Genomic DNA, 22,443 nt, shown 5'->3' on the forward strand with positions numbered 1-22,443 from the left:
AACATAAGCGCTTTGAATAAATATTAAAGAAAGCGTGCCTATCGCTGAAAAATCGATATGCAACAGGCAAAGGCTTGAGGTGAATCGTGCCGATCGCTATGGACGTGAAGACTTCTTCTTAAAGATTGCCGCCTTATGCTGTAACCAAGGTTACGGTTAAGCGAAGCTTTTCAAAGGAAATTGGCTTGTTTGGATGTTGCGCTTTATGCGTGAGCACGTTCTGCAATGTCATAAAGCGAGCATGGACTTCTGCATCAGCATTCAAATGACGCGTTGGGAGAACGGGTATGGCGTTGGAAATAAACTGCTGAAGTACAATGAAAAGAGAAATAAGGTAATTAAATGAACGACCTTATTCCAGCTTCTTTGTAGGTGTAGGGACGTTGTACCGGATCTGGAACCTGTAGGTTGACAGTTGGTTTTACACGCAGACGTTTGATGTTTCTCGACGATCGTTGTAACTTGGTAATGCCTCTTGGCGGTGGGTGTGGAGGGTTTCCCACTCGTCGCCAAGTTGTTAAATGAGATGCGAGAGAGATGATGATGTAGAAAGCAAGTTTATTTCAAGAAACTTGCACCCACGACCAGAGCCATCCAACTGTGTCGAAACCAACGCCAGGAATGGCGTTGATTGGAACTCTCCACAACTGAATGACAACGCTCTACAATGCATGAGTGGCGGACATAACATCATAAGTCTCGTGGTGACAAGCTACTTATTGCAGTACCAATATTACAAAAGTACTGTAAAAAAAAGACTCTAACTATGTGTTAAATTATCCGTCTGTTTTCAGTATCCATGTGTTCACGCACGTCACCTGTGCAACATACAAAAAATGGTTGTAATGATGCCTCAATATTGGATGAACAAGGCAGGTAACAGCTGAAAAGTGTACGATGGTGGCCAGACACTAATAAACGATGGACAACCACATGCAGCATCGTCATCCTTGTTGGGGAGGAGAATTTTGGTATTTTACAGACCAGGTGCTGGGTCCAACGAGACGACGCAACATTTGCTCTGGTGCGTGGTGGCAGTCAGCAAAAGTGCATTGAACAGTGGGGCAGATTTACTACTGCATCTGCCCACCCATGCGCCACCACTGATGCGCTGCATTTATAATGCGGCACACCGTGGCGCACGGATGGGCAGATGCATGTCGCATCCCCTGTTGGAAAGGCAGTGCATTGCTGGAGTTGTGTCACAAGCGCGACGCAGCTCTAGCAAGGCTCGGGGGTGCCCTATCCCTAACATGCTGCGTCAATCCTTACGCCTGCTTTTGGCCTTAAAAGCGACTGAGGGAAATCTTGTAGATTTCACTCAGCCACTTTTAGGAGGCATTCCAGCGCCGGGACGCCCCCCCCCTGCGCCAGAACGCCCACATGTGGCGCAGACCTTTACACGTGACGCATCTCCCAGATGCGTCACGTTGTAAATACCCTGCAGCATGGCGCTGACTTTGTGCTGCCGCTGTGTCACAAAAGTGAAGCAATGGCGTCGTAAAAGTGGTGCAAGGGGCTTGTAAATCTGCCCCAAAGTATATATATATTCCACACCTTTTTTTTATTTCAAATTCACTGCGATATTTGTGAACATTTCATGAAAATCGCCAGGAATTTTAAAAAAGATGTTTTTTTGCTCTATCTTTAGTGTACAGTCTTCTTAAAGGAGTGGGCTAATTACCCTTTACTGGATGCAAAATGTGATGTATGGATTTGATCTCCTAGTTTGTAGACATGCATTTAGCTATTCATTATTGGGTTCATTAACGACTATTGCGTTATCATGGCTGCACTCCAAGATAGCGCCCAAAGTCACTTTCTGTTTATTGTACTTTGTGTTTATGCACCATGGTTGTTATATAATGTCTGTTGTCACTTTTGATTTTCACTCGTGATCAAGACACTGTCAAAACGATTTGAGAGTGTGTGCGTGTGTGGGTGCGGGTGTGTGTGTAAACATTCTTTTTACGACTTTGACAACATGTATGCACTTTTTATGACAATTTGCAATACTTTTTCTGCATTAAAGATTTTTTTGCTTTATAGTGCTTTATATCCAGATTCATTTTTACCGTTTCACTTTAAGGGGTTTGTTTAGAGTGTGTCTTGTAAAGCATGGAAATAGCTTAACAATATAAAGTTCTGCAATTAATTAAAATATATTTTGTCTAAGGGCACCTTGCAATACTCTTTTCATGACATCAGCAATGTATAGGGAACATGCAACAGAATTCTATCATGAATGCAATTATTTTTATCAGTGCTATCTCTCTTCAAAGCTGGCGCTCTCTCATAATTACCGACTTTGAAAGTCATTATACTTCTTTAGTTTCATTAGTTATATTACATCAACATGAGAAATTATCCCTAGACCCATTTACCTGCACCAGGTGTCCCTGAATAAAAAGCCGTTCAGTTCGACATTCTAAACATAAAAACATATTTCAAGTAATATTTTCAAATATGTTCATTCTCTGTGCTTCTGTGAAATACGTTTTCTCTAACCTGAAAATGTGCCATGTAATAAATCATCGTAATGTAATGTAAAATAAAACCGTAGTTCGACCTGACATCAGGCAATGCCCTGCCTTATTCATATGGTTTCAGAAAAAAGCGTATGTCAAACTCATGAAAAAATCACATTACAAAAAAAAGAATACTATGAGGAAGCAACACTTCATTACTGAAACATGATGTTAGAAGCTCAAGGAATGCCAAAGATATATTTTCCAGTATTAGATATTACCGCCAATAGACTTTGGCGTTTTCGAATGTTGCTTTGCTGCATTTATTAAAGCCAGCCATGAAAGCTTGTATTTTATATTAAGAGAAAGAGAAACAGGATATACAGTTGCGCTCTCTTTTCCGTTCACAACTCTAGTCAAACGTTTTTGATATGTGTGTAAAATATAGCCAAGTGGGATGGTCCATAGATGGCATAAAGTATAGTCAAATATAGCCAAGTTTGATGGTTTATAGATGGCAAAAAGTATAGACTACTTCCCCCAAAAGGTCAGACAGAAACTGAGATGAGAGTGAGAGTCTGGATTCCTGTGAAGCTGACCGTGGTAATGTAACCTTTGTAATGAATTTTCATCCTTCCAGATCTTCATAATAAAATAAGGTGAAAAAGAAAAGGGGAGAAAACATACTGGTCCCTCAAACAAAAGCAAACGCCCTGCGCCTCCTGCAACCCTGCAGGGCGACCTTCAAACTGGTACTCGTTCCTTTCACCTCACACAGTAGGTGAAACCCTAAAAACCCTTCATCAGTTCCCTCTTCCCGAATTGAAGGGCCTTACCATCAGCATACGTCAGATCAGCAAGGTCTCTTGGAAGTATTACACACCACCTTCCTTCTGCAAAGACAAACATTCTCTACTCCTAGCACAATTATATTTAATGAATTTACCCCGTTTATGACAAAGTAAAAACACATTGACAATAATTAGGAGGTTCATGAAAAGACCTACTTAGTGAAGGTTAAACAATCAATAATGAGATTCACAGTGGAACTGTTGTCAGTGGCTAATTCTGTCTTTTCAAATGCAGAACTGCAAAAAACGCATCCTGGGTACGCCTGGCAACGTTGATTGAAACATCAGAGTTTCACCAGAGAAATTAATGGGCAACAATATTCATTAATCCTAGATTCAGAACACATAATCCACATTACTATAAACAGCTCAAATCCTCATTTTCCCTATAAACAGCTCAAATTCTCATTTTCCCCTATTAAGTAAACCAATGTCTTCATACCTATTAATTGTTGATTGCTTCAACAAGCATTGGGATTTCTAAGTTTAAAAAACCTCACCTCTTAACTTCACTACACAACCTTTGAGTCAGGATCCTGAAACCAGCTGCCTTTCCCAGGAATCCAGAACCACTGGGTCAGTCTGTGACATCACAATACGTTGCATGCTGACTGAGTATGAGTTATAGTGTGGAGTAGTTAAGCTATCTAATAACTGCTCCTTCCACTGATTATCCCGCCCTCTCAGGAGACTGGAGTATATTCCATCAGGCCTTTACCTCTTAAAAGCGAGTAGGTCTGATGAAGGCCAGTCATAAATGAGGCAAAAAAGTCAAACTTAGTGGGAGACACCGCCAGGCTGTGCGAACCAGGCCAAATGTTCAAACCAGTGACATGGTGAGTGATATTTGTCATGAAAGGTCCTGCGATGAGACATTATCAAGGAGGACGCCTGAAAGGATCCATGGTGTAAGGTGTGCCCCTTAAAAAAAGAACTATAAGTCCTAAACTTTAGTATGGGGTGCTTGTTACTTCGCTGGTTCCCTTTATTCCCACGCTTTTATAACACCATCTCCTCCTCAGGTGAGTTGTAGCTCTGAGGACAAGAGATGTGTTAAGCGTTCTGGCTGTTTAACGGGCTCCTATGCAACAGGAAAACCACAGCCAGAAGGACGGATGAAACTGGCATTCACAGAGGTACTCCTGCCAGCCTGGAAGAAGGAGTCAGGCGCACCAGGCTCTATTTTTTTTAATACAGATTTATATAGCGCGAACTCGACCCGAAGGTATCGGAGCGCTTTACATGAGCACCGGTTATGTTACACAAGGACATATTCAGGTACGGAGGAGATTAAGTGATTTGCCCAGAATCACACGATGTGGACACGACCCCGAGGCTCGAACCTTGGTCTCCAGTTCCAAAGTCGGCAATCTAGCCATCAGACTACATCCTCTTCCCATCTATGGCTCTCTGACCATTTTCCTCAGTCCGGAGGAAGACTGGTTTTAGGCTCAAGGGGTGGGTTGATGGCACCTGTCCTTCCCAGTGCTCCGATTACCTCATATTCCATCATCCAAGGCCGGGAAGCCCATGCTAGGTGGAAAAGGATGACATCGTCCAGCAGGGGTACAGGTGCCCAGCCACCAAGGATGGCTCAAAAGCCAGTACTTTGGTACCTCCTGCTTTTGAGGAGAGTCTGATGCCTGAACCTTAGTTTCACTGCGCTTGCTGAGAGACTGTGTTTTCCTGAACTCCCTTGCCCTTGAATTCAGTCGGTGCCCTTGACAGCACCCGACACAGAGGAGATGTTCCACCAGAGGTATGGCGCACCTCTGCCCATTTTTCTCCCAAAAGGAGATACCGCAGGATGTTTTGGTGGCTTCTCGATGAGTAAACTAACTATTTTAGATCTTAGTTTAAGATCAGCCCAGATGAAGGTAAGCCTAAACCTTCTAAACGTGGAAAGGTAAATGGCATCAAACATTAGGCCCAGGTGACATTCGTTGCCAAGTGACCATCCAGATCTCATATGTATAATTCACTCAGGTGACGTGATCCTCTGGAGATTTTTGCATCCATTGATCTGAGCACTCCTTCCCTATCATCCTGCGAGTAAGAGCTAATGTGAAGGGAGGTGTCCTGTGTTCTATAAGTGTATTGTTAAGGCAGCGCCTCCCTCCTGGAACGTTCTGTGTGTGGAATTGTTTATTTAAATTTAATGGGTAGGTTTCAGTCTGGCAGTTAGTGCTTTCTTAATGCCATGCGTGGCGTGGTTGTAGGTAAATGTTTTGTGCCAATAGATGTATGACGATTCTCTACGTGCAACTGACTTTTCCAGAGACAAGCATTGGCAAAGCCAATTGGTAAGTTTGAGTTTCTTTAGCTAAGGGAGGTGTTTGGTAATAGTTGCGTGACTTAATGTATGTTGCCCACAGCTATCAAAGAAAGAACATTGTGTTATATTAGATGCGTCTTTCACATAGCCCAAACTTACTTGAACAATCATTTTTTCATTGATAACTCCCATTTTATTATAGAATGTTTGTGTAGGGTGTTGGGACCTAAAGCGGGCGTCTGCTGTAGTAACCTGAACCTGTGGCTGGGGTACCATTAAACCTGAACCTGCTGTCACACCCATTCCGACTCCAGTGCTTTTATCACACCGGTGATGATTGGAAAGGAAGTGTCACATCAACACTTCAAGGCATGTAATAGATCCATCAATTGGACGAGTCTTCATTTTTGATTTTTTTTTTGCAGATTTATATAGCGCGAAGTCGGCCCAAAGGTATTGGAGTGCTTTACACATGAGCATGAGTTACATTACACAAGGACACATTCATGTTTTTTGGGAAGATGTTGTATTTTCTAATGTGCATTGTTCTTTAAGAAAAGCATTCCAATGCCTATGTTCTAGCGTTGCTATGCTATGACCTAGGTGCATTCCTCACCAGTCAGTTGACTGCTGGCTGGAGAGGGATCACCAACGCTATAACTTCTGTGCTCATAATAAAGTGTATTCATACACTCAACCCTTGGATCGGAGTATCTTTGATTACAACATATGGCAGACCATTGACCAGCAGTGCACAGAGGAGCTGGAATAACTGGAATCTCTGTGTTGGTGAAAGAAGAGCTTGTGCATGGTCATTTCAAAAGAAAGGACAACCCTGACAGTAAGACTTTTGTTCCAATGGTCGTATGCTTGTGGCTCAAGACATGCATATACTGGTTAGTATAAAAGTCATATAACTATATATATATATGCTGAGAACTCAGTCCAAATCTCCGAGCCCCCTATCCCTGGAGCGTCACGATGATCAGAAATGAGGAGTTGACCCAAAGTATGCAGGTGAGCAATTAGAACTTTATTTCAAAAGAAGAGCGCCGTGACAGCATGACGTTTCGGCCTACCCAGAGGCCTTGATCACATGACGCCATGGGGGGAGGAATCTACTTTTAAAGTGAAAATGCAAACAGTATAATGCATATAATTGGTTAACACAACACAAGACACAATCGATAATGAAAAAAGACTATGCAAATGGGACAACACTTCGAATTGAGGAATATGACACTAGTAAAAGACAGTGAACTTAATTCTAAAATTCGCTGACTATATAATGTTATAAACACCAAATTACATGATTAAATTCATAGTAGCAACAATGACCTCTGCAGCAGTATTTGTATTAATAGTGCAAAATTTGCTGTGCAAATACGCAAAGTCAGTGCCAAACAAGATAACATACTCCCCCTCATGTAAATGGTCAAAATAGACGTAAAGTACAAGAGGACATACGTTCTATGGTTTAATAAACACATTTCTAACCAGTTTCCTTTACTCCAGACCAATACGTTTTGTTGCCCAACATTAGATTAAGTACAAAGATGTACCTTGTGCAAACATACCTGCCCAAGTGGGCCAACGACAAGTGAAATCAAATAAATATGCTCTGTTGTGTCCTAACCATTATATACAAAATTATGCTGCTAGTGAAAATACGTGAAAAGTGGAATGAAAACATGTGTGATTAAAATATATACAAGTGGTCACAGCGACGGAACCAGAGTGAAGGTGCTTGGAGTCCCAGCAATTGAAAAGCGTTTCATATATTATGCTGGGACAACTGGCTCAGAGACCCTCCAGAAACTCACAAAATATATGGCCAAGCTGACAGGTGGAATTAAACAGTTTACGGTGGGTTATATATATATATATTACCTACTGGCGGTCGCCAGTAGGTAGGTATGGTTAGGACCTAGTTTCCATAGGAAATCCGCAACATTCTATTGGGAATAACTTTGGCGGCGGCTGTTGAATCTTCGCAAATTTCTCAAAGAAGATGGCCCGCTTCGGTCTGCTCCTTCCCTGAAAGTCTTGGGAAGATTCGTCAAGCGGGGGCCGATAAAAAAGGGGGGTCCCAAAACGTGTTTTCCCCATGTTAATTTCCTTAGGACGATTAGACACGGCTACAGCCGAACCGCTAAATGGAATTACACCAAATTTGGCAAAATGGTAGGGTCTGGTACGCACATCACCCTTTTGGTTAAATGGTGTAAATCCCTCCAGTAGTTCCTGAGAAAATCCAAAGAAAAAAATATATATATCTGGGCGGAGCCTAACCACACATCTCATCGTGAGATCTGATTGGCTGTCAGCACTTCATCCAAGAAGTGTTGGCAACCATCTTGGGACCAATATACATGATAGCACCTCATTAAAAAGCATTGCAGTTAATAGAAGGTTTTAGGACTTTAGTTACATTATAAATCATTTGTTGATGGTACCATACTCATTTTAGGAATTGTGGTGTGTTCTAAGGTGATTTTACCATGTGAAAAAGCCTTCTGCTGGGATATCATGAATCATGTTTGAAAGAAAACTATTATCTCATGCTTTTCCCTCAGTGGTTTGGAAGGGGATCTATAAGCTAAACTGAAAGCATATTTGTTGTGATTTATTAATATTGGTCCATATCGGCGACCTTACAGTCTGTTTGTAGTGCGTTATCTATGTTCATGTAGTTACGTCATGCATTCCATTTTGGAATGTGTATTTAAGTGACGTCACCCTGGCGTCCCCGGCATTTTCCCATATCTTCTCCCCACACTACTTTGCCCCAGCTGTATCCCCGTGGGCCTTTCTGGACCTAATAAATACTTAATTCCTTCCACTTCTGTCCGCCTCATCTTTACAACAATGGCGACGAGGATGTAAGCGAAGGAGAGGCTCACGGACACCATCGATGTCATCAAAGTATGAAACAGCTTTGAAAATCGAGCAGAGGTTAACTCAGGTGAACGCGGCTATAAGAACAGCATAACGGAAGTAAGTGACGTACTGTTAAGTGAGCAGCGGCTGTGAGGAAATTGTGTGGAGGCGCTCATTGAAATTGACAAGAGCGTGAGGCATGACGGGATCTATGTGAGCGTCATTGAATTCTCTAGCCAGCTCATTGGTACAACGTCCCAGACGTAACGGGCAGCCATTTTGTGAAACCGAGTAAAGGCAAACCCTGTCAGAACAACGTGTAAAATCGAGCGAAGGAAAAATTACCGCTCTAATGAGAAATAAATGCACCACGCCACGTATGAAGAAATAAATGAAAGATGTGCAATATATAAGCGCAAAATAGCAATATAAATAAGACAATATAAATCAGTAAGAGCAGAGGATGAAAATACATGGGAGTGTGTGCCACATTAAAGAAAGCAAGGAATAAGCATTTAACATTGGAAGAGGAAATAAAAAACAGGTTTCACCAATTAAACAAAAATTAATGTGAAGGAAGGAGGAAATATTTTGGATATAAACAAAGGAGAGTAAGCTAAGAAAAGCAACTATCACTAGAAGATAGTAAATAAATATGGCGCAAAGTAATAATATCTGCGTACCACCACTCTTCCTGAAAGAACCAGGGAAACCCATAATGAAATGGAAGAGTTGGTTGAGAGCCTTTGAGAACTACATTGTATCAATAGATGGAAAGGGATACGATGCAGAGAGAAAGAAATCACTTCTATTTGGATTGTTAGGGAAAGCCAGTCAGGAGGTTTTCGATAGCCTACCAGAATATGAGAGTCCACCTGGAGTGTTTATACCCCTCAATGAATATCAGTAGGCAATAAAAAGGCTTGAAAAACAGTACGATGAGGAAAGCAATATAATGGTTGGTAGGCATAAATTTGCGCTGAGAAAACAGGAAGAAGGTGAAATAATCGAAGAGTATATAGCATGTTTAAGAGTGTTAGCAAAGGATTGTGAATTCAATGAAATGACCGACATTTATATAAGAGACCAAGTGGTGTTTTATTGTTACTCCAAAAAGGTGCAAGAGAGGTTGTTAACATGCAGAAAGCCTACAGTACAGGATGTAACGGACATTGCTAAAGCCATAGAAAGGTCGTTAGTTACTACAAAAGTGTTGTCAGGCAGCAGTAGTAATGATAATGTGTTTTACTTACAGGAAAAGAAGAAAAAGGACCATAAAGGTTTTGAGAAAAGTTGGGGGGACAAGAAGGTAGGAAGTAGAAATTTGAGTTGTTTCAGATGTGGGTCGCAGGAACATCTAGCAGATTGCAGGTTGTGTCCCGCCATTAGCAAAAAGTGTGCAAAATGTAAAAGGTATGGTCACTATACTGCGCTATGTAAAACAAAGAGACCAACTGAAAATGTGAAGGTGAATACCGTGGGGGATTTTGATGAAGAAATGTGTGATAAAATTGTACTATATGTAGAGATGGTGGATGGAAAGATAAAGGGGCCATTTGGTGATGTAAAAATAGGAAATGTAGAATTACAGTTTACAGCCGACTCAGGGTCACCTATAACAATTATATCGGACAAATTATTTGAAGAAAAATGGCAGGATGTAACACTACATGATACTGATGTAAACCCCAAAGCTTTTGGGGAACAGGATATAGAAATGATGGGTTATTTCTGGAACACATTAATGTTCAAAGGTAGAGAAATAAAGACTAAGATATACGTAGCAGTGAAGGGCAGAATCCTAGTGGGATGGAAGGACTTAGCGAAGTTAGGTGTGATTCTTCAACCAGGTGCAAAGGAACCAATCATACTCAAAGAAGATTTCATAAATAACATATGTGTGGAGGAACATCAGGAAGGCGTAGAAGAAGTAATTGATAAGTACAACGAAGTCTTTAAGGATGTGATAGGGTGTGTAAAAGGCTTTATACACGAAATCAAATTAAAGGAAGACGCGGAACCCATCAAACACAAAGTGAGAAAAATTCCACTGTCAATAAGAGGAGAGCTAAAGGAGGTACTAGTGAAATTATGCAAGGAAGGTGTGATAGAGGAAACTGATGCATCTGAGTGGGTATCCGCAATACTGGTCTCAAAGAAAAGGAAAACAGGGGAGATAAGGCTATGTGTGGACCTCAGATCTTTAAACAAAAACATTTTAGTGAATCACCATCCACTCCAAATGATTCAAGAAATCCTGCAATCTGTAGCAGGATCAAAATACTTCACCCTGATCGATCTAAAGGCTGCATATCATCAGGTCATGTTGTCTGAAGACTCAAAAAGGCTCACAACATTCATAACGCCATTCGGCGCTTAAAGGTATGTAAGATTACCTTTCGGTCTGGCCTCCTCGTCTGGCGTGTTCCAGAAGTTATTGGACATCCTGTTTGGTGAGGTCAGAGGAGTCAAGGCGTTCCAGGATGATATCCTGATACATACCGAAACCGAGCAAGAACACATGAGAGTACTCAGCAAAGTATTTAGCACTCTAAAGAACAAGGGAATGACAGTATCGAAGGAAAAATGTAAATTCATGAAGAGGAAAATAGAATATCTGGGACACGTGTTATCATCCGATGGAATAACACCAAAAGATGATCTGGTCCAAGCAATCAGAGAGGCTCCAGAACCAAAAGATAAAGAAACCTTAAAGTCTTTCCTTGGACTCGGTGAGTACTACTCCAAGTTCATAAAAGGATATGCAGACAAAGTAGAACCACTAAGGAAGATCCTACGGAAAAATGTGAGCTATGTTTGATCCAGTGAGCAAGAAATGGCATTTAATAAAATAAAAAAGGAGATCGCTGAAGCACCTGCTCTGAAGGCATACAACCCCATGCTGGAGAATGTAATCACAGTAGACGCAAGTGCCGAGGGTATAGGAGCAGTATTTTGTCAAATAAAAGGAGGCCAAGAAAACACAATTGCGTTTATGTCAAGGAGACTAAGCGACACAGAGAAACACTACAGCACAATTGAGCGTGAGGCACTTGCATGTGTTTGGGCTGTGCATAAACTAAAGAACTACCTATGGGGAAAATATTTGAAATAGTGACAGACCACAAGCCATTAGTGTATATGATGGACAGAGAAGGTCGTGGAACCGGAAGAGCAAGCTCAAGGTTGATAACGCTATTGTCCAAACTCCAAGAGTACACGTTCAGTATCAGGCATATAAAAGGAGGTCTCAACAGCAGGGCCGGCTGTCTATCACGTCTGCCTATGGACAACCAGGATAATGAATCAATGGACGATGTGGACTGTGTAGTAGCCTGGGTAGATGCATTGGAAGCTAACAATGGGTCCGTGACAGAAACAAAGTGGAAAGAAGGATTGGAAAAAGATAGGACAATAAGTAAGGTAATGAACTACGTGAGGTCAAAGTGGCCCCCAATCAGGAATCTGCAGAATGAGTACAAAAGCTATCAACAAATAAGCAATGAGCTGACTATAGAAAATGGATTCCTAAAGAGATGCGACCAATTCATTCCACCTGCAGTTTTAAGAGAGAAAATAATAAAGTTGGCTCACAAGGGACACCCCGGAAGTAGTGCAACAAAAAACATTATCAAAAAACACTACTGGTGGCCAGGAATGCATCATGAGGTGAACAACTTCATCGACAGGTGTGAGTCATGTCTCAAGGCTGACAAACATTGGAAAATATGCAAAGGAGTATTACAGATAGTAGAAATACCCGATGTACCATGGCAAAAAGTTGCCGTTTATTTCACAGGTCCATTTCACGGATTGAACGAAGACTGCAAATATATCATTGTTATGACAGACTACTACTCTAAATGGGTGCATTATAAATTTGTGCGCTCAATCACAACAGAACAAGTAATAAAGTTCTTCAGGAAAGCGTTTGCGATGGAAGGACAACCCAAGATCGTTGTCTCCGACAACGCAACACAACTGGTGTCTAAACAAATGACTGAGTTTTTTGAGAGTGCAGGTATCAAGCAGGAAAATACACCCCTGTATAGCCCAAAGAGTAACGGGCAAGTGGAGAGAATGAATAAATTCATAAAAAGAAGGAATACAATTGGCCATCGCATCAATGTTGAATGTGAAGGACAGCATCCGAGAAAAGATAAACACTTACAATAACACACCAAATGAAACAACCAGGTTCACCCCATTTTTCTTAATGAGGGGAAGAGAGTGCAATGATGTGCTTACACCAAAATTTAACGATTGGTGTAGGAAAGAAGGAAGAGTTGAACAAATAAAGGATATTGAGCTCCAAGTCAGAGAGAGCATCATGTGCAAACAGGAAAAGACCAAAAGATATTTGGATCAAGTCAACAAAACAAAGGTAAAAGAAATAGAACTCGGAGATTGGGTGATAGCGAAGAAACCGTTCTTGGTGGCAAAAGGAGAGTCAACCTACAGTAATCCTGTGCAAGTGCAAGATGCCTCCAGAGGAGCAGTATATCTAGAAGGAAAGGGTTGGCAAAGCAAAGATGACGTGGTCAAGCTAAAAAGAGGACAAGAGAAGATCATCATGAAAGGAAGAGGAGCAGAGGAGGATAGTGCCAACGAGAGCATTCTGGAATGGGACGATGTATCTGATAGACATTATTCTGCAGGAGAAGATGAAAGTTGTAACATGTCCAATGTTGGAGGAATGGCAGAAGGCAGCACCCAAGACAGGGGTCACTGCAGGAGGCAGATGGACAGTCCCCCTGCAAGCGTTCCTAGACAGGGTGGTATAATTACTCAGACCAGACTGGTCAGTGTCCCTGCAAGTGTTTCTAGACCGGGTGGTATAATTACTCAGACCAGAAGTGGAAGGCAAGTTAGAATGCCTAAACGTTATGAGGACTTTGTTCAAGATTGCCTGTCACCTGTTAATGGGTGAAGAAGGGAGATGTTGTGATTTATTAATATTGGTCCATATCGGCGACCTTACAGTCTGTTTGTAGTGCGTTATCTATGTTCATGTAGTTACGTCATGCATTCCATTTTGGAATGCTTGGAATGTGTATTTAAGTGACGTCACCCTGGCGTCCCCAGCATTTTCCCATATCTTCTCCCCACACTACTTTGCCCCAGCTCTATCCCCGTGGGCCTTTCTGTTCCTTCCAATTCTGTCCGTCTCATATTTACAACAATATTTTCTGTAAATTCACATTATCTTTCTCAGTCATGTGAGAATGAAGTCTGACATTCTCAGCAAAACATGTACATCCAACAAGGACAGAGACTGTCAGTTGATTCCTTTGTGTTCTACTGCAGCTTCCCAGAGTGTTCTAAAGAACAACTAGAGCGCTAACAGTCCTACTTATTACAAAGGTATGGCACACCTGAAGCCATCTTGATTGGAATAAAGTGGTAACTCTTAAAACATTTATTTTAAAAAGGAACAAAATGAGGGGGTATATTTTGACATAGAAAGTATGATTAGTACTGCAGAAAGAAAAATTAGGGCACATTTTGAGTGACTTCTCAAATCCTCTTCTATTTCATAAAAAAATTCTGACATGCAGAGAATCGTGGAGAAGCGTGGCTCAGTGGTTAGAGGCGGCAGACCCGGAAGCTGAGATCGACCGTGGACCAGGGTTCGATTCCCCGCCTCGGCGGGTCTCGGGCTCAAAAATTCCACGGACTCGACAATTCTCGCTCCGGTGCCCACTCGAATCACGGGGTCACACTCTGCAACTCTGGGCAATAGCTTGCTTAATCTCCACTACGGCCCCTCGCGGCGGGATGCCTGGCTTTCACCTTGTGGACACCCTGCCGGGGTTTCTCACAGGGGAATACCAGGACGGGTTCCCGAAGCAAGCGCCAGGATGCCCTTTGGGTGACAGGTTTGCGCTATATAAGTACACCTACATTTACATTTACAGTCTCCCAAGATGGCCACCAGAGACAAAAGAGCTCAAATGTAGCCCAAATATCACCCGGATGTAGCCCAAGTGTAGCCCAATGACAGAATGTCCCAGAGTGTTCTAAAGAACAACTAGAGCGCTAACAGTCTTACTTATGACAAAAGTATGGCACACCAGAAGCCATCTTGATTGGAATGAAGTGGTAAGTCTGAAAACATTTAATTTAAAAAGGAACAAAATGAGGGGGTTCATTTTTCCATAGAAAGTATGATTAGTGCTTCAGAAAGAAAAATTAGGGCACATTTTGAGTGACTTCTCAAATCCTCTTGTATTTAATTAAAAAATTCTGACATGCAGACTGAAACATGCACTTTCAATACCAGCAGAAGACTTCCCTGGTGAGCAGTAGCTTTACTACAGTGATCTAATAAGCAACTAGTGTGCTAACATTCTGAATTTATGGCAAATGTGTGTCACATCTGAATGCCTTCTTGATGGAATCAAAGTAGAAAACTGAAAGTATTTCCTACTGAGGAGACTGTAGTAAATGAGGAAATTAGGAAACTTCATAACAAATAAGTCTCCCAAGATGGCCACCAGAGACAAAAGAGCCCAAATGTAGCACAAATATCCCCCAGAAGTAGCCCAAGTATAGCCCAATGACAGAATGTCCCAGAGTGTTCTAAAGAACAACTAGAGCGCTAACAGTCTTACTTATGACAAAAGTATGGCACACCTGAAGTCATCTTGATTGGAATAACATTTAATTTGCAAAGGAACAAAATGAGGGGATTCATTTTGCCATATAGATTATGATTAGTGCTGAAGAAAGAAAAATTAGGGCACATTTTGACTTCTCAAATCCTCTTCTATTTCATTAAAAACATTCTGACATGCAGACTGAAACATGCACTTTGAATACCAGCAGCAGACTTCCCTGGTGAGCAGTAGCTTTACTACAGTGATCTAATGAGCAACTAGAGTGCTAACATTCAGAATTTATGGCAAATGGGTGACACATCTGAATCCCTTCTTGATAGAACCAAAGTAAACAAGCATTGAAAATGCAATAGATCCCGCCCTCGTTTAAGTTAAAGCCATTCTGTTTGTAATGAGGTGGCTTTTTAGCTTTGCTTTTATTAGTGTTTTTCAAACTTTCATGTAAATAACATGCATATGTATGCATATATGTATATGTATGCATGCATGTATATTTGTATTTATATAGATATGCAGATTATATATGTTTATATATGTATGTATATATATATATGTACACATACATATATATAAATGCATATGCATATATATGCATATATATATGTGTATATGTGTGCGTGTAGAGAGGTATAGAGGTAGAGGTGTAGAGGTGTAGAGGTAGAGAGGTAGAGGTAGAGAGGTAGAGGTAGAGAGGTAGAGACTAGTAGAGAGAGAAGTAGAGAGAGGTAAAGAGTGAGTAATAGAGAGTAGAGAGTGAGTAGTAGAGAGTAGTAGAGAGCAGTAGAGAGAGTTGCAGAGAGTGAGTAGTAGAGAGTAGTAGAGTGAATAGTAGAGTGAGTAGTAGAGAGTAGTAGAGAGTGAGTAGTAGAGAGTAAGTAGTAGAGAGTAGTAGAGAGTGAGTAGTAGAGAGTGAGTAGTAGAGAGTAAGTAGTAGAGTGAGTCGTAGAGAGCAGTAGAGAGTGATTAGTAGAGAGTAGTAAAGAGTGAGTAGTAGAGAGTGAGTAGTAGAGAGTGAGTAGTAGAGAGGGAGTAGTAGAGAGTGAGTAGCAGAGAGAGAGAATAGTAGAGAGAAGTAGAGAGTGAGTAGTAGAGTGAGTAGTAGAGAGTAGTAGAGAGAGAGTAGTAGAGTGAGTAGTAGAGAGTGAGTAGTTGAGAGTGAGTAGTAGAGTGAGTAGTACAGAGTGAGTAGTAGAGAGTAGTAGAGAGAGAGAGAAGTAGAGAGTGAGTAGAGGAGAGTAGTAGAGAGTGAGTAGTAAAGAGTGAGTAGTAGAGAGAGAGTAGTAGAGAGTGAGTAGTAGAGAGTAGTAGAGAGTGAGTAGTAGAAAGTAGTAGATAGTGAGTAGTAGGGAGGGAGTAGTAGAGAGAGAGTAGTAGAGAATGAGTAGTAGAGAGTGAGTATTAGAGAGTAGTGGAGTAGTAGAGAGTGAGTAGTAGAGAGTAGTGGGGAATATTCCAAATATTGGCACAGCACCACTTGCACAACAAGTCCAATCAAATCATATCACTTAGAGTCCTTATTGAAGCGCTGAATCTTGGTGTATATTCAAATGCTTTTATTTTCCTTAAGTTTATGTACCACAGCCAGACGACGCATTTCGTTCTGTACAACAGAACTTCTTCAGGGCGTTCTTATTTCCTTCAAGTTATGTCGGTATCCTGTTGTCATATAACTAGATATTTCTTCCAAATGTTAGACGAGTCGTAAGTACATTCTTATTCAAAGTGACTAGGTATCAATTTTACCCACACAATTCGGGCAGACTTGAGTAATTTATAGCATCCTCAAAGTCAGTCTTTCAAAAATTCCAAAGTATAGGACATGATAATCCAAATGTTTCTCAAGAAAAGTCATTTTCAATCGTTCGGAAGATCGGCGTTTGGGCAGATATGACCCACGGACACGGTTTATGACTTTTCTAGAGAAACATTTGGATTTGGATTATCATGTCCTATACTTTGGAATTTTTGAAAGACTGACTTTGAGGATGCTATAAATTACTCAAGTCCATGAATGCTGCTGGGAACGCCCCCAGCAACACCCATTGCACTCCCTTTAACGCTGGACACTGCGTTAAAGGGACTGATATTTATCAGGCAGGATTACGCCACAAAAAGTGGCTTAGTCCTGCCTGATAAATATCACTCAGTCTTCTGTGCCACCGGAACGTCACAAAAAGTGACGTTCCGGAGGCGCAAGGGGCTCGTAAATAAGGCCCCATAGGTAGTAGGAATTAGCATTTAAAAAACCTTTGAAATTCACTGAAAAAACCATAGGTTTCACACTAGTTATAGTTAGCTGGACATTTTACTCATACAAAACCATTGAAATTCCCCCGTTATACTTAGTTGTACTCACTATAACTCGCGCACCCGCAATCCACTGCTGATGATGTCACATATTACATCATTCATGACATGGTCAGTGACATCACTGATGACATCACTGATGACATCTCAAATGTCATCACTGATGACATCATCCAGTGAATGTGGTTTGCTTTGATATTTAAATATGTATTATAAATTCACTACTTTGCATTGAAGAATGAGTGGATATATAAATATAAATGTGTGGGTGGTGGATTTAGTAACAGTGTCATTGATTGTTTCCTTGACTAATTTGTAGAGTCTCACTATATATAATGTGTAGTTACTAAACTGTGTGAAAGTCTTTATTGCTATGTTAAAGACTATATTTGTTATTGGTTTCTTAACTGAGTCTTTGTATGGGTAAATGAATGTCTATGTGGTTTGGTGGGGGGTGTGTGATTGCCAAAAAATGTGTGAATAGTTCATTCAGTAGGTATATGAGGTTAAGACTACATGTTATAACAGTTGTTTCAGTGAGTGTATATGTTTATGGGTGTGGAGGTGATGAAATATTTCTCTCAATGGTACATCTCCATTAAACTTGAAAAAAAGGCAGTGTATGTGACAGTTATATCTAATTAAGTGTGCCTAAGACTTAGTGATTGTATGAGTCACTATATGGATAACTGTATACTTGTAATAGTGATTTTATAACACACTAAGGGGCCGATTAGGATCACGGACGGACCTGCGTCCGTCCGCGACCCCGGAGGTGGAGGGAACATCCGCAGGGGCTGCGGCGTTCCCTCCAGTGCAATTAGGATGTGACCGCCACCCTGGCGGTCACATCTTCAATATTTAACATTGCGGCGGGTGCTGCTTGAAGCAGCACCCGCCGCAAGGTTAAATATGCATGCTTCGCATTTGCATGCACAAAGCGGCAGGCACCACGTGGTGCATGCCGCTTCGTGCATGCAAATGCAGGGGGGTACTATAGGTACCCCCCATGTGCAACCACTACCCCCCTTCACACCTGGGGGCCCGCAACAGGCCCCCAAACAAAAGTCCGTATGCCTTTCCACGGCGGAAATGCCGCTGTGGAAAGGCATAAACATGGAGAAGTGTGGCTCAATGGTTAGAGCAGGCAGACCTTGATGCAGAGCTCTGGCCAGGGACCAGGGTTCGATTCCCGCCTGACTGGATATTCTCGCCTCAGTACCTGTTCTGATCATGGGTCCCACGCTGCAACTCTGGGCAATAGCTTGCTTAGTCTCCACAACGGCCCCAAAAGCGCTGGGATGCCTGGCTGCACCTGGGGGGTGCTCAGGAGTGGACATTTCCCAGGAAAGCCAGGAAGGGTTCCTAAGCGGTATACCGACAGCGCCGGGACACCTCCGGTGGAGGTAGCTGTGCACTTTACAAATTCCGACGTTTACATTTAAACATGCAGACATCCTAATATGCCTGGCGGTGTCTGATAGACACCGCCAGACATGTTAGAGCTTTTCCGCCGCGGTCGGAAGGCGACCGCGGCGGAAAAGCAGCAGATGGTCTTCCTGACCCCCCAGCCATCCTAATCTGGCGGGGGGTCTTTGAAGGCTCCGCAGCGGCTTTTCCGCATCCTCTGGGCCGGCGGACACTTCCGCCGGCCCGGAGGATGCGGAAAAAACGCAATCCTAATCGGCCCCTAAGTGTGAGATACTATCTTTATAAATAGATGAAGTGGTGTTTGTATAAGTGTGTAGGTGAGTAAATGTAAGTATAATCAATTGTTTGCATAAGTCAGAAGGATGTCTTTATAAGTGAATACAATGTGTGCTGGTGTGTAATGTTGAAATAGGCGTATAAGTGTATTTGATAGTGTCCTGTTGATTATTCACTGCATATAACACTGAATCTATAGGTGAGTGATTAGATGTGTGTATAGTTCTATGAATAACTGAGTGGGTGTTTAGAAATTTCTATTGGTGTGTCAATGGTTTCAAATATGGCACTTTCTATTTTACAGTGAGTGATGAAAGATTATACTAGTGTGTCAGTAGGTGTATTTGATTGTCACATGGATGATGTCATCAGTGATTTCATCAGTGATGTCATTTGAGATGTCATCAGTGATGTCATCAGTGATGTCACTAACCATGTCATGAATGATGTAATATGTGACATCATCAGGAGTGGATTGCAGGCGCGCGAGTTTTAGTGAGTACAACTAACTATAACAGGGGAATTTCAATGGTTTTTATGAGTAAAATGTCCAGCTAACTATAACTGGTGTGAAACCTATGTTTTTTTCAGTGAATATATATATATATTTTTTTTTCTTCTCGTCTTTCAGAACCTCATTAGAAAAGGGACTATCAAGGTCTGGATTATAGGGAATATGGTATAAGGATTTCTTACATTTTTAAAAGGCTAATATAGGTATATATGTATTTTTTTGTAGAGCGATTGCAAAAAATAGGCCGGTGACCAGTACGCCTATGATTTAGGCACGCTCCAGGCTAACTTTTCAGGCTCTGGCCTTTAAAGGGATTTAACAAGGTGCGACAAAAATAAACTGCCGAAATGACAAATGCTTTGATTGTCTCAGACCATTGGAGTCACTATAACCTTTAAGTATATATATTTTAGATAGATCCCTGAATTCTTAAATTGGATTTAGTGAGGAGGATGGAGGTATCTGCCCCAATCTTCCACTATAACCACATTCCCTTGGATGCCTTTGTATCCACCCAATATAAGAGGTGAGAAATGATAATTATAAAAAAATATTTCTAAGATAAAGTCTCTATGACTACAGAAAAAGTTGCTTTGGACATGAGTCCACATCCCTATGAAAGTGGAATGGTATGCCTGGTGGGTTTTTAATATGTGCATGTGTTGAAGAAGGGAACCCCAGGAGTAATAATATTGGTGACCATGTTTTTTTAAAATTACTTATATGTATATACCATTTAGGTTGTAAAGTGGCTGGCGTACTTCACACTTGCTGTGTTTTTCGACATGCCATACAATTTAGGATAACACTACAGAAATGGTATTACTGGACATTATTGGTAAATGTGATGTGGATATTTTTCACTGTACTGTGACCTTTATGGTAAAACATTGTTTTAGACTTATATATTGACATCTGTGTTTTATCAAACAGGTGTTTTTAAACGGTTCCAGTTGGAATCAGTTTTTCTTTGAGAGACAAAATGTCAGTCTTGATAAAGATGGTATTATAAGGTCTCCATCGAAACTTGTTGACGCCCTTTTAGAGAAACTCAATTTGTGAAGAGACTGGGACCATTGAATACTTATCAACATTACAGTATCAGGTGTCAGCCAGAAACATTAAGTAATCACGGATGTGTATAGTTTTAAAGACATATCTTTCTGTCTATTGTATGTACTCTCTTTTTTAACGTGTTACTTGTTTTTAATGAGAATGTATTTTATTCAATGCGTTTATAATATGCATTTTACGTTAAATCAACTTTATAAGTAAAATTATATAACCGTACAATTGTTGGTCTATACGTTCCAAGATTAGTGTATTTTATTTGTATGAATAAATCGATGTATATTTTTTCACAAATACGTTGTCCGCAGTGTTAGCCTTGGGTATATGGTTATATTTCCCATACATGAATGATGTGCTCTTGAACGAGTGAGAGTTGGGTGTTCTTTGGTATTAATAGTTGTTCTTATTATGAGTCCTGAAACTAAGTCCAAAGGATAATTTTTCTATGATATAGTTTAAGAAGATATACATTATTTTTAAAAAAGTGGAGTAACTATGCCTGCTTGGTGACGGTTGACCGCTAAGGAGCAGGGAGCAGTTGTCCAGAGAGCGAGCGCTGTCGCGTGAGGTGGCCAACATTCGGTGTCCACGAGGAGAGGCTGACGTCGAGGATCAAATGCTGTTGCATGGAGCAGCTATTGTCATCTCTGAAGAGTTCGTAATCTGACGCATGAATGTGCTTGCGCGTATCTACAATTCCACGATAGCACGTTTGACATGCCAACGTATACAATGCTCCTGGCGGCCATCTTTGAAAGTTGGGAAGGATAACATTTACCTTCCGACAAAGACATCGATCATACTGCCAAATGTTATTGCAATTGGTGCTTATTCAAACTATATTGTGGTAATGGTCAATTACACATTGGCTGGCACTAACGGCGAACAGTATTTCAAGCACACGATTACACTGTGACCAAACCGCAAAACCAAAGGTAACTTAATTTATATACATAGCTTCTTGCAACGTCTTGGACACGTGTTTCAAGAGTAAACTTGAGGAAACTGTCTTTTGGAAAATCGACAACTGTGATAAAGACACAATGAATTTGACAACATTATACTTTATTGCCTGTCACTGGGAAATTCACCGGTGATTGGCACACCTTAAAAATTGTGAAATCTAGCTCTATATATTCGACAGTGATAGGCACACCGAATTGCACTCAACTGTGTATCTCTATTTGTGTTTTGTGTATTCATTTATACACGTTTAGTGCATAGTTAAAACAAATAAATGGAGGCAGCTATAACAACACCACCTGCATTTCTCCAACAATCTGGTGAACCTTGTATGGAGTGAGATGAATGGGTAGAAGTATTCGAGAACCAGGGCCAGACTGGCCGTAGTGGATACCGGGAAAACCCCTGGTGCGCTGCACGGGTGGGGGCCGGTTTAGGGTCCCTGGGGGCCGTTTTTGTTACAGGGCCGTTTTTGAAGCATAGCTGCAAAATTGTCCCTGTAACAAAATCGGCCGAAAACCAGCCCTGGCATAGAGGGAGGGGGGAGGTGGACGGCCGAGGACTTTGCCAGGGCCGGTTTTGGTTCCCAGTCCGGCCCTGTCGAGAACTACACAGAGGCTTTAGATGGAATAGATCTCAGTGTGGCCAGAAAAAAGGCATTACTTTTGAGTGCCTTAGGTAAGGCAGGGCAACACGTGTTTAAGTATCTTCCTGTAGCAACTGATTGCAAAGGAAGAGCCATTGCAAATGTAGTTTTAGAGGCTAAGGCAAGATTGCGGAAGTGTTT

General features: G+C 41.4%; 1 protein-coding gene across 1 annotated transcript in view; it reads left to right on the forward strand.

Annotated features, from left to right (window-relative positions):
• Positions 1–226: 226 nt before the first annotated feature.
• Positions 227–22,443, forward strand: part of TRAPPC6A (trafficking protein particle complex subunit 6A) — a 603,570-nt gene continuing 581,353 nt past the window's right edge. Inside the window, exons 1-2 of the mRNA XM_078660938.1 lie at positions 227–334; positions 9,730–9,783. Of these exons, the coding sequence (XP_078517064.1) occupies positions 242–334; positions 9,730–9,783 (147 nt within the window). The 5' untranslated portion in view covers positions 227–241. The remainder of the gene's footprint in view (positions 335–9,729; positions 9,784–22,443) is intronic.

This window comes from Lissotriton helveticus, chromosome 9 (genome assembly GCF_964261635.1).
Source record: "Lissotriton helveticus chromosome 9, aLisHel1.1, whole genome shotgun sequence".
Taxonomy (NCBI): domain Eukaryota; kingdom Metazoa; phylum Chordata; class Amphibia; order Caudata; family Salamandridae; genus Lissotriton; species Lissotriton helveticus.